The sequence below is a fragment of the Canis lupus genome, chromosome 1 (genome assembly GCF_003254725.2).
Source record: "Canis lupus dingo isolate Sandy chromosome 1, ASM325472v2, whole genome shotgun sequence".
Classification (NCBI taxonomy): Eukaryota; Metazoa; Chordata; class Mammalia; order Carnivora; family Canidae; genus Canis; species Canis lupus.
The window spans coordinates 46,485,086-46,497,175 of NC_064243.1; the positions used below are offsets into that span (position 1 = coordinate 46,485,086).

At 36.3% G+C, this 12,090-nt stretch overlaps 1 protein-coding gene across 11 annotated transcripts in view; it reads left to right on the plus strand.

The window, feature by feature from the left end:
* ARID1B (AT-rich interaction domain 1B) overlaps nucleotides 1-12,090 on the plus strand; it is a 434,844-nt gene that overhangs the window by 123,274 nt on the left and 299,480 nt on the right. For all 11 annotated transcript variants that reach the window (XM_049113926.1, XM_049113935.1, XM_049113930.1 and 8 more), the window contains exon 3: nucleotides 5,341-5,490. In XM_049113926.1, coding sequence (XP_048969883.1) covers nucleotides 5,341-5,490 — 150 coding nt within the window. The remainder of the gene's footprint in view (nucleotides 1-5,340; nucleotides 5,491-12,090) is intronic.

The window sequence follows — 12,090 nt, forward strand, 5'->3', positions numbered from 1 at the left end:
CACCTGGCATAGTAATCAGGGATGGGTCTCTGGAGCAAAGTTCTAGCTGGGCCTCTTTAAATAAAGCAGCACAACAAGGCACCTTCCTCTCCAGGCCCTCTCCAGGGGTCTGTCTCTTGCCTTGTGTGCATGCTGGCTTATCTTCCATGCCTCTGCCTTTTGGGGGAGGGGGGATGTGGGATAGGGTAGAGGTGACATCTTTAGTTTAGAATTTTAAATTATGAAATAACTTAGGCATACAGAAAAGTGCAGAAACAAATATAACAGACACTTGTGTAACTACCCCAGGATTGTTAAGTGTTACCATTTTGCCACATCTGCTTCATATCTCCTTCATTCTTTAAAGGGAAAAAATGCAAGGCTGAAGCTTGACTCCATCTTTTCCTCTCTCCCTTCTCCAGAGAATGTCATATATTTCCTCCAGTGCATACTTTTGTGTTTTTACTGTGTGTATATATACGTGTATATATATACACACACACATATGTACATATATATGTATCCATAAACAATGTATACTGTTTAGTGTATTAAAAATGCATACCAGGTGTGTTATGCTGCATTCTTTTGTTGCTTTTTAAAATTCAGCATTATATTAGATTTGAACTATTTTGATATGTAGGCTTAACTACTTTTTTTTTTTTTTAAAGAAAACTACTGTATAGAATTCCATTGTATGCCTATAGCAAAATTTTTCCCCCCATTTACGTACAGTATTAGAGTTAGATTGTGTCCTCTTTCTGGCTTTTGTAAATAGCATTGCATCAAATACCCTTCTTGGGACACATATGAATGTTTCATGGATATATATTTATAAGGGGGAATTGCTGGGTCAGAGGGTCAGTGCACCTTTACACTTGGTGAGGAAATGGTTTTCTACAATTTCTTTAGGAAGAAAAACGGACAGAAGATAAACCTTGATATTTCTCCAATTTTGAAGTATGAGCAAAGAGTTCAGGGTAAGGTAAAGTGAAAAATCGGCCTGGCATTTCTGCACATTTAACATCATACAGGGATGTGAAAGTTAATACTCATGTTTTTTATCAGAGTGGTTTCCTAAAATAAATATTTAAAGTAAATAAATCATTTTTAGCTATACTTTTCTAATAATATATGAAAGCATTCATATTTCTTGGAAAATTGGAATAAATTTTTTGTTATTATGTGTGCTCATGCTCCACTGTAAGATCTTCTTTATTTAGAAATGAGTGGAATACATTCTTGTTTTTCTTGTTTTTAGATAACAGAAAGGCTCTGATCTCAGGCATTTTCTGGAGATTTCCATTTAGTTTAGTGTTGTGATCTTTTTATTCAAACCATGATAAAGGTCCAAAGCATTTGCTGCATAATAATGACTTTTAGAGGGTTAGCAGTGAATAACCAAGAGCACCGTGCGGCTGTGAACATGAAGTCCAGTGTTTTGGCTATTGGATGAAGCTGAACATACTTGTAACCAAGAGTTGAGTGTGGTACAAGTGATTTCAGTTTTATGAGGTGTTCCTTCATTCGTTTCATTTTTTATATAATAAAACGTTTTTATTTTTTATATAATAATCCTTTAATTTAGTAATCCACTGAATAACATCCATTCATTCAATAAACACTGGGTGACTGGCAGGCCCACTTCCAGTAGGCATTCCAGGAATGTGGGAGTTTAGAGTCTAGTGATGAGGACAAACACTACACATAGCACATAACTAAGGGGTTGACTAACGAAGTCCGATCATCTCCCCTATGGTAAAGTAAAGTTGCAAATGGCCTGAGAAAGATGATTGGAGCTGTGCTTGAGTAATTAGGCTGGTCAGGGAAGAGGAGGGCACCTGAGCTAGAAGTGCTTTCTGACTCCAACTCCCAGCACTTGGTTCCTGGTACTCAGTAACTCTTGGTTAAATTTTCCTTGCACTCAACCTTCTGGTAATCTCATTTAGCCTGAGTGTTTGAGAACCAAGACATAAACAAGAAGACTCTCAGTAGCCAACATTGGTTTTACCAAACTCGAGGCAGTCAAAGTTCTTGTGCTTTCCTCATGGACAACTCCCCTTGGCCTTCCTGTTTTTAATCAACATTGCTGGTTTCTCGTCTTCAGCAGGTTCTGTTGAGGGTGGAGGTGGGAGTGATGAGATGTGGCTAAGAGCACTGGTGGCTGGTGAGACCGATGGTTCAGGGGCACCAGGGTTATGCCATGGGACTTGTGTAAACAGCGAGGCTCTGGGGCCCTCCATGTAAGGGCTCAATCTCTCCATTTCATAATAATGACTTCTTCATTCAGGATGTCAGAAAAGCATATAATAGACCTTTGAAAGCCCTGCATCTAACATGATTAAAAGCAATATTGATCATTAAAGATTTAGACTTTAGTTGTAGACAATTGAGCTATTGTATTTAGAAATTGATTTGTAGAGATAAAACTTAGGAAATAATATTTTGGAGATAGCACTACAACTGATAATTTAACAAGTAATAGCACCTATGTAGCATTCCAAGTAGGATTACTAGATTGCTGGTTATAACAGTTATTAATATGAATTAATAGAGAAAGCCCTATTTTACAGATGAAAATGTAAGATGGATATCGCTATATGATTGATCATATTCATGCAAGTGAAGCACAGTAGGACTTGGATTTAGATCTTTCTAACCCAGAGATTCTTTAGCTAAACAGATTTTAGTGATCTCTGTTGCAGTGTGGCTCCTATGTAAGGGCAGTAGACCAGATTCAGTTGATTGGCACTGGGGACCCACGTCTAACTGGTAGTCCAATTGTATTGGGTTATAAATCACCTCAGCCCAGGCTCACAGAGGGTGAGGTGCCAGGTAGGTTAGTACCAAACGAATTAGGCCATGTATCTAAAAGGAGAGCAAATAGGTTTTAATTTTGCAAGACAGGAGTAAAATCGCCCAAGCAGAAGTTTTTGATGGTTTCTCCTCTGAAGTTTGCTGTGTTCTGCAGATTATTGCTGCAGTTCCATTAAAGATTTGCTTACACTCTGACCCACCTTACTTTGCCTCACCTAACACCTCAACTTGCTCCGTAGCTTTTCAGAGCTGGAATAAAATAGTAAGAGATTCTATTAAGTTCATGACTGCTCTAGTGTTAGCTGCTGCCACAATATGTCCTGTTGTCTTTCTTAGAAAATAGAGCCCCGCTCCCCAAAACAACACTTTCATATTGTGTGTAAAGGTTTCTGTAAACCAGAAAGTCAACATATTAAAGTATAACTCATAGGGGAGTTGCCGGCTGTGTTGATTGAGTTTTACAGTCATTTTAACACTGGCAAAAGTGTTATCCTAACTGCTTCAAATCAAACTGCAAAGATGCTTGTGTGAAATATAGTATTAGATATCAAATCAACATATGGGTGCTGAACGGAGGGATATGTGTTGTGGTAGTATATGATATTCTAGCATGTGGAGTTGTATTTTATGGAAATTCTTTGGCTTGGCTTATGGCAGGGACATACATTCATTATGAGATATCAAGCTGTAAAATAAATAAAAGCAAAGAATTCAACTGTGCAGTTAAATGGTTTTCAATACAAACTTGTCTGCTCTACTAACTTAGGGTCTGTGTGATGAGGCATTCGTGAGCCGTTGTGGCCAAATGTTTGTGATCATTGCTGACAGTCCTGGACAATAATCTAGATCAGGTCACAAGGAAAATGAACTCTAACTTTTGCATTTTCCCGGTTTACTTCACTGTATGTGTTAGGAATTACTGTGCTAATTTAGTCTTAGAGGTGAAATATTTAATATTTTCCTCCTTTTTTACCATTTCTTTTCATTCAGTATTTGATAGTGATTGCATTTTTAAATGTGTATCTGGAACTGGTCACTGAATTCTTTTTTTTTTTTTTAATTTGTATTTATTTATGATAGTCACAGAGAGAGAGAGGCAGAGACATAGGCAGAGGGAGAAGCAGGCTCCATGCACCGGGAGCCCCATGTGGGATTCGATCCCGGGTCTCCAGGATCGCACCCTGGGCCAAAGGCAGGCGCCAAACCGCTGCGCCACCCAGGGATCCCTGGTCACTGAATTCTTAACTGTGTGGGCTTATGGAGCTCTAGTTGTTGGGGTTCTCAAGTGGACGGTATTGTGTTATTAACAGAATGACTTTACTGTCCTCTCTGGAGTGCTTTTTGCTATCCTCGTATCTGTTTTTCTTTTTCTCTGTTCCTGTCTCTCCCACTTAGAAAATAAAAAGGCAATAGATTTTTCATATGAAAAAAATATTGTTCATGTGTACAATTTGTTGTTTGAGAAAGGACTTTTCTTTGAGCAAGGATTTTAAGGATTTTTAGGTTCATGTAAATTAGAGATGGAGGAAACTCACTTAGGCCATTTTTGCCTATATCTGGCATTTGCGTCTAGCACACTTTGCTTTACACCATTACCTGTTTTATCAACTAGGAAAATACTACTCTAATATTAGATACGAATATTTTTCCTTTAAGAACTCACGTTGTTGGTTATATTGGGTTACATACATAATACTGTCTTCTAAAAGAGTTGTATTTGATTATAAAGCATTATAGTTTCTTGTTTAGCAGGAACAGCAGATGGAATTGTTAATATAACTGGTACAGTGTCTGCTACTATGTAGTTGGGACTTTTTGAACTTAGTTGAAACAAAACCACACCCTATATGAGTACTCAAGCCATAAGCATCCAACAGAATATTAGTAAGTGGGCTTGGATGGTTGGAGTTCATTTTAATTTTGAGTGTTGCATGAAAATGGATTAGCATTATGCTTCGTTGACTTTCTTAGCACAGGGTATCATTTTTTTTCCTTCACATACAGTGTTTTATTAGCTTAAAGTGTACAACAATATAGTGATTCACCAATTCAGTGGAGGCTATTTTTTCACATTAGTACTAGGAGATTTTTCCCCCCACTGGATTTTTTTTTTAAGATTTTATTTATTTATTCATGAGAGACACAAAGAGAGAGGCAGAGACATAGACAGAGGGAGAAGTGGTCTCCTCACAGGGATCTTGTATGTGGGACTCAATCCCCAGACCCGAGATCATGCCCTGAGCCAAAGGTAGATGCTCGACTGCTGAGCCACCCAGGCATCCCCCATCACTGGATTTTTATGAGGTTATCAATATTTGATTATCTGATGAAATCTTATTTCTTAAAACAGTCAAATTATCTTTTTACTTCATTGATACCATGCTAATAGAAGGCAGTATGACGATTTATGTAATGAAGATTAAAGATACTGAATTCAGTTGCTTAGCAAAGATCCCACTTCATGTTGCTGAATTGAAACCGTATTTGATTTCATTAAATTGCACATTTTGACTTTCTCACTTGTTTTGTTTGACTTGTTAACAGATGCCACCTCAGTATGGACAGCAAGGTGTGAGTGGTTACTGCCAGCAGGGCCAGCAGCCTTACTACAACCAGCAGCCACAGCCTCCACATCTCCCTCCGCAGGCCCAGTACCTGCCATCCCAGTCCCAGCAAAGGTACCAGCCACAGCAGGTGAGCACCACCACTGGTCCCCCAGACCCCCCAAACTGTTTTCAGGGTCTGCGTGCAAGGGCCAGACACAGCTCAGAGACAGCTTCCTCTCCTGCTTTAAAAATCCTGTTCTCAAGTGGGAAGAAAATGTGGTTTTGAGAAAGTGTAAAGCTGAACCTAATCTAAACTTTTCATTTGTTATGAATGGATGTTTGAAATTAAAGAGTGAGAAGAATACACTTATTCAGAAAAGTGGCTTTATTGATTTAATCTTGCTCGTTGGCACCTACATGGTATTTTTATCTTGAGCTATTTTTTGGTTGTTTTAATGGTAAATGCTACTATATCAAAACATTGTTGCCTTTGGCAGTGTTATTCCTCTTAAACTAACTTATAGACAGATATTCACTTCAATTACGATATATTAAAACACTAAAGGGAATCATATACTAAGCAGTTTGGAGTTTGAGTTAGCCTCACTGAATACTCTTATACATTATTGAGCAGTATATTTCAGCTGATGTGATTTGTAGAAAAATTGTACATATGCATTTGATAAAATGATTCAGTCTCATCTTGTTTTAGAGATTGTCATTGAGTGATTGATATTAAAAGGTACTGTGAGCTCAGGACTCTTACTCTGAATCCAGATAAATGTTTCATAGCACTTCTAGTGATAAGCATCAGAATATAATTTTCCATTTCATATTTTCCTTTCTTCTTCTTCTTTTGTGGGGTGCTGTAGTGAAGAGAGGGAAGACAATGACTTCGTTATTCAGTTTTTAGTGTCTTGCACATCTTAAAGAGATTGATACAAAGCAGTGTATATAAATATATGAAGCTTAGTTTTAATGCAGCTGATTTCTTAAGTATTTTCTTGGGTTCATTGGCGTCTTTTCCCACGTGACTTATATTTAAGAGAATTTTATTTTATTAATATTTAAAATAATTTTAAAGAGAGTTTATGACTTTAAACAGAACATGTTAAAACAACAGCTGAGATCAAAGATCCTGTAGCATCTTGTTTTTTTGCATAGGTTTTCAAAATTCTGACATTACATAAAGAGAAGTATGGAGGTAGGAATATATATTATTTCAGAGTTATTTGGTCTAGTACTTTATTAAGATGTGAGAAAACTAAATAACCTTCCAATATCATTTCTTTTTTAAGTGAGACTGGTATCTGGGTTTATGATATATAAAGTTATAGGCTTTTTCAAGGGTTTTCCTGAACCTTATTGAACTTCTGGATAAACATAGAATATTTTGTCATGCCATCAAAATTTAAGAAGAACTGAATAGAAAGATTACATTAGTCATTTTACGTTAGTGCTGAAATGAATCTCTGATTGTAAAACCAGTTTGATTAAGGATTCTGAGTGCCTGTCATTTCCTTCAAGACCAAGCTCAAATTTGCTTCCTTTATGAAGCATTCACTGATGACTTCTACCACATGGCAATTAGTTATTTAATATCCTTCACATTTAAATATTTAAAGCATACTACAGGTGAAATCTTACTTTAATGAATACTATTTTAATATGCTTAGTTTAGGTCTATTTTATGATTTGAAACTATTATTGATGTGAATGTAGTAAATCATATGGTAAGAAATACTGTATATATAACCATGATTCTCTAACATAAATATTGTCATTTTTGTATATTCCGAGAAAAACAAAAATTCTTCTGATTGTGTTGGGAAGTTTTTCTTGTTTTCTTACTCCCTATCTATAGAATGTCTAAGTATTTTTTAAGTTTTATTGCGCTCATTATGGGACAAAGAGATGGAAGGCAGAGATAGGTAACCGAATCAGAGGGTCTTATTTGATAGGAAGAACTTCGGTTTTTAGGGAGTTAGATGTTCAGATAGATGTGGAAAGTTTACCTAGGAGATAAGATTTAGCATTTTAGATATGGTTAGTGCTCCCAAAACAGTAATCCCCTCAAACTGTATCCCAAAACAAAGTAAAAATAACCAATAGAATATTTTCAAAAATCAAGCTGAATTTTAATAAGTATTTGTCATTCTGAATTCACATACGTTTAAAAACCAAAGACACTCAACTATATTTAATGTAGTGAGCCAGTAGTTCCTAACAGACAGAATGTTCTTTTCTGCAGACTTCTCTTGTTTCCAAACAGCATACATGGTGTATTGATTTTTATATTAGAGAGTCAATTAGCAAATAATACTTGGTGTCTTTTGTTAATATGATTAATACAAGAAGCAATTTTAAGGTTCCATTAAGATGCTTGCTCTATGTCTTTAAATTTGTTAACATGTTATATTTAACATGATTTGAGTAATCAATACATTCATATATTTCAAAAATGAAAAAGTACAAGGGAAAGGATATGAATAAAAGTCTCCCAGAAGAGTCCTCCTACCTAGTTCACCACCCATCTCAGCCTTTGCCAGACAACCACTGTAGTAGTTTATTGTACAGCTTTCTGGAGTATCTTTATACAAAGAAGCAAGATACCATATTTTAATTTTTACTCTATTTTTACACAAATGGTAACATACTATAACATACACACTGTTCTGTTCTCTATCATCCTCCTCCCCCACCCACCAAAATATAGTTTCTATAGATCTTGCCCAAAGGAGTACATGAAGCAAGGCTTCATTTTTTTTCATAGCTTTGTTTGATTTTATGGACATACCATGATAATATTAAACCAGTTCTCTTGATGGTCATTTAGACTGTTTTTAATTATTTGCAACTCAGATAATACTGTCATGATAAACTTTGTATGTATCATTTCATAAATGTGCTAGTGTATGTATATGATGAATTTCTGAAAGTGGCTTAAGTGTGTCAGTTGGTATATGCCAGTTATAATTTGGTAAATATTGCCAGATTGTTCCTTTGAGGGGTTGTACCAATTTATACTCACACCATCAATATGTGAGAGTACCTGTTTGCCTAAACATGTGCCAGTAGCATGGTTTACTAAGCTTCTGGAGTTTTGCCAATCTGATAATGTAATTTTAATTTGCATTTATCTTGTTTTGAGTTGTATTGAATGTCTTATCTACTTTTTTAAAAATTAAAAAAAATTTTTTTTGAATGTCTTATCTACTTAAAAGCATTTGCATTTCCTCTTTTTTAAATTGTGAATTCATATCTTTTTATCTTGAATTTTTCTATTCAATTGTTGGTCTTTTAAAAATTGATTTAATAAAACTGTATAGGGAGACTGGATCTTTATTTATGATATGAGTTACTAGCCACTTCCCCCATTTTATCACTAATCTTTGGTACTATTTATGATTTATTTATGTATTTGGTCATGCAGAGGGGCTTTTTAAATTAAAAAAAAATTTGTGTAGTCAGAATTATCAATCTTTTCTTTTAAGATAATACAGATTTTTATTTAGTGGGTGTATGAGACCTATACTCCAGTATTTACAAAGGAACTCTCCCATGTTATTTTGTAATATTTTCATAGATTCATTTTTGCATTTCACTTACCCTAATCCAGCTTAATTCTTTATTTTGCCAGATCTTTTTTAAAAAAATATTTTATTTAAATTCAGTTTGCCAACATACAGTATAACACCCTATTTTGATAGATCTTTAAGTGCCTTTTCTTGTGTAGGCTATTGTCTTCAAGCTCTAGAGAGAAAATGAATGTGTATATGGGTGTGTATACACACACACCCTATTTGGTTAGGATAAAGAGATTTATTGTAAGGGATTGGCTTACACAATTACAGAGGCTGGCAGGTCCGAAATCTGCAGTGTGGCAGGCTGGAGACTCAGGAGAATTGATGGCGGAGATGAAGTCTGAAGCATTCTGGATTGATTCCCTCTTAGTTGGAGAGGCTGGTCTTTTTGCTCTGTTCTGGCCTTCAACTGATGCCTGCCTGATCTGCATTACTCAAAGTCACTGATTTAAATGTTAATTTAATCCAAAAACACTCTCCATGTTGACACATAAATTTAACCATTAGTTACCTTTCCCCAATGGATTCGAGATCCCTCTTTCATTATTTGCTGAATTCCCTTAGGTATAATGTTTGAGGTTCTTCTGGGTTTTTTATTCTTTTTGTTGATCCTTCTATTAATGCACCAATACTGCCCTGTCTTCACTATTCTTTTTTAGTGTTATCTTGGCTGTTGTGTTTATTATGGCTATTACAGACATTGGCAGTGATGCCTGTAAAACCAATAATAACAATAAACTCTTCATTTCTTTCATTCATTCATTCATTCATTGATTCATGAGAGACAGAGAGAAGCAGAGACATAAGCAGTGGGAGAAGCATGCTCCCCACAGGGAGCCCAATGCAGGACTTGATCCCAGGACCCCTGGATCAGGACCCCTGGATCATGTCCTGAACTGATAGCAGACGCCTAACCACTGAGCCACCCAGGCATCCCTAAACTCTTCATTTCTTACCATGCTTTTTCCTAGGAATTTTTCTTTTTTGTTATAATAATGACATTTTTCTTATTATAAATTTACCCTTTTCATTTTCTATGAGACAGATGATACTTATAAAAGAGAAACAGTGAAACAAAAGTAAGTACCTAGTTTGAACAATTTTTGCCTTGTTGAAGCCCACTCACCACACATGAAGAACACAGTTGTGATAAAACAAGTTGGGTTTAAGTAGTTGGGTTGTTATAGGCCAGAAAGATTGGGTATACTTCTGAGAGCCTCAGGAACATCATGGGAAGATAGGGTTGGGGTGCGTGCTGGATGATTCTAAGAGGGATTTGGAAAGTGGGGGTCAGCCCGAGATAGGCTGCTCTCAAGAAGCTGGGATATTTGGTAATTAGATGTCTTAATTTTTATCCATGAGACAGGACATTTGAAGTGGGGCCAGATGGTCATGGATAAAGAAGCAATAGCCACTTAAGGTAGTAGTTAGGAGAGATGGGTGTTCTGTCATTTTTGTTGTCAGTGACCTCGTCGAGCTCTACTTTCAGCTCAGGTCATGCTGTGGGCTGCTTGTTCTCATGGTCTGTTGTCCATCTCTTCTTGAGTTCTTGTTCTGCCACCGCTCATCTTTCTGAATGACCTCTCCGTTTTTCCATTGTTTGGGTATTTTTTTAATTTCCTTTAGAACATTCTTCAAAAAGAGTTGTACTTTTTTTGTTAGAATGAATTCTATATACCTTATTTTTTTGTTGCCATTGTAAATTGTATCCTTTTCAGCATTTTTATTTTCTCATTATTATTGGTATATACAAATATAATGAACTTTATTACATTTTTTTTCGGTCCAGTGACACTTTAAGTTCTTGTTAATTCTATCAGCATTTTATAGATTCTCTTAAGTTTTCTCAATTTTTTAAAATAATGGTTGCTTTAGAATAGCCCCGGTGGCACAACGGTTTAGCGCCACCTGCGGCCCCTGGGTGTGATCTTGGAGACCCGGGACTGAGTCCTGCATTGGGCTCCCTGCAAGGAGCCTGCTTCTCCCTCTGCCTCTCTCTCTCTCTCTCTCTGTCTCTCTGAATAAATAAATCTTTAAAAAGAAAAGTTGCTTTAAAAAAAAAAAAATCATCCCCCTACCCGTCTTTTTTGCAGACTAGTTTCTCCGGAGCATTGTTTGAAAGGGCTGTCCATTCTTTTTTTTTTTTTTTTAAGATTCTGTTTGTTTATTTGAGAGAGTGAGAGAGTGTGCGGGTATGCACACCCTTAGAGGGAGAGGGGGAAGCATACTCCCTGCTGAGCAGAGAGTCCACCGTGGGGTTGATCCCAGGACCTGAGCTTGAAGGCAGATGCTTAATCCACTGAGCCCCCTGGGTGCCCCAAGGCTGTCCATTCTTGTATTCTATGGGACTTAAAGGGAGGCTTTCAGCATTTCATCATTAAGTATAATGTTAGTATACTTGTATAAACAAGTACACTTACCTTTTTGTTTACTTAGTAGCTGCCCACTACCGGGCAGGGAGATTTCCTTACTTTCCTAGTTTGCTAAGGGATTTTATCATGAGTGAATGCCAAATTTTATCTTATTTTTTTTTTTTTTATAATAACCATTGATATCATCACTTTATTTTTCTCTTGTAATCTGTTGGGGACATATTATTTGTGGTTTTTTTGTTTTAAAGTATTAAACCAAACATGCTTTCTTGGATAAACCTAGCTATGTGATATCTTTTTATACACACTGAATTCAGTTTTGCTGATGTTTCTTTAGGTTCTTGAGTGAGTTCATGAATGAGACTGATTTGTAATTGTCCTTATAAGGTTTTGGTGTCTGTATTATGGAGTTTTGTAAAATGAATTGGAGCCTAGTCTTTTTTTAAATATTTTTTTTTAATTTTTATTTATTTATGATAGTCACAGAGAGAGAAAGAGGCTCCATGTACCGGGAGCCCGACGTGGGAATCGATCCTGGGTCTCCAGGATCGTGCCCTAGGCCAAAGGCAGGCGCCAAACTGCTGCGCCACCCAGGGATCCCCCTAGTCTTTTTTTAAATCTACTGGAAGAGTTCATGTTAAAGTTTGGAATTACCTGTTTTTTGAATTACCCTAAAGCCCTGTGTGTCTAGCCCTTGATTTTTACCTTTTGTCCCTTTCCTGATTTTTTGACTTTTGATCTTATTTCCTTTGTGAATATAAGCATTTTCAAGTTCTCGATTTCTTCTTGAGT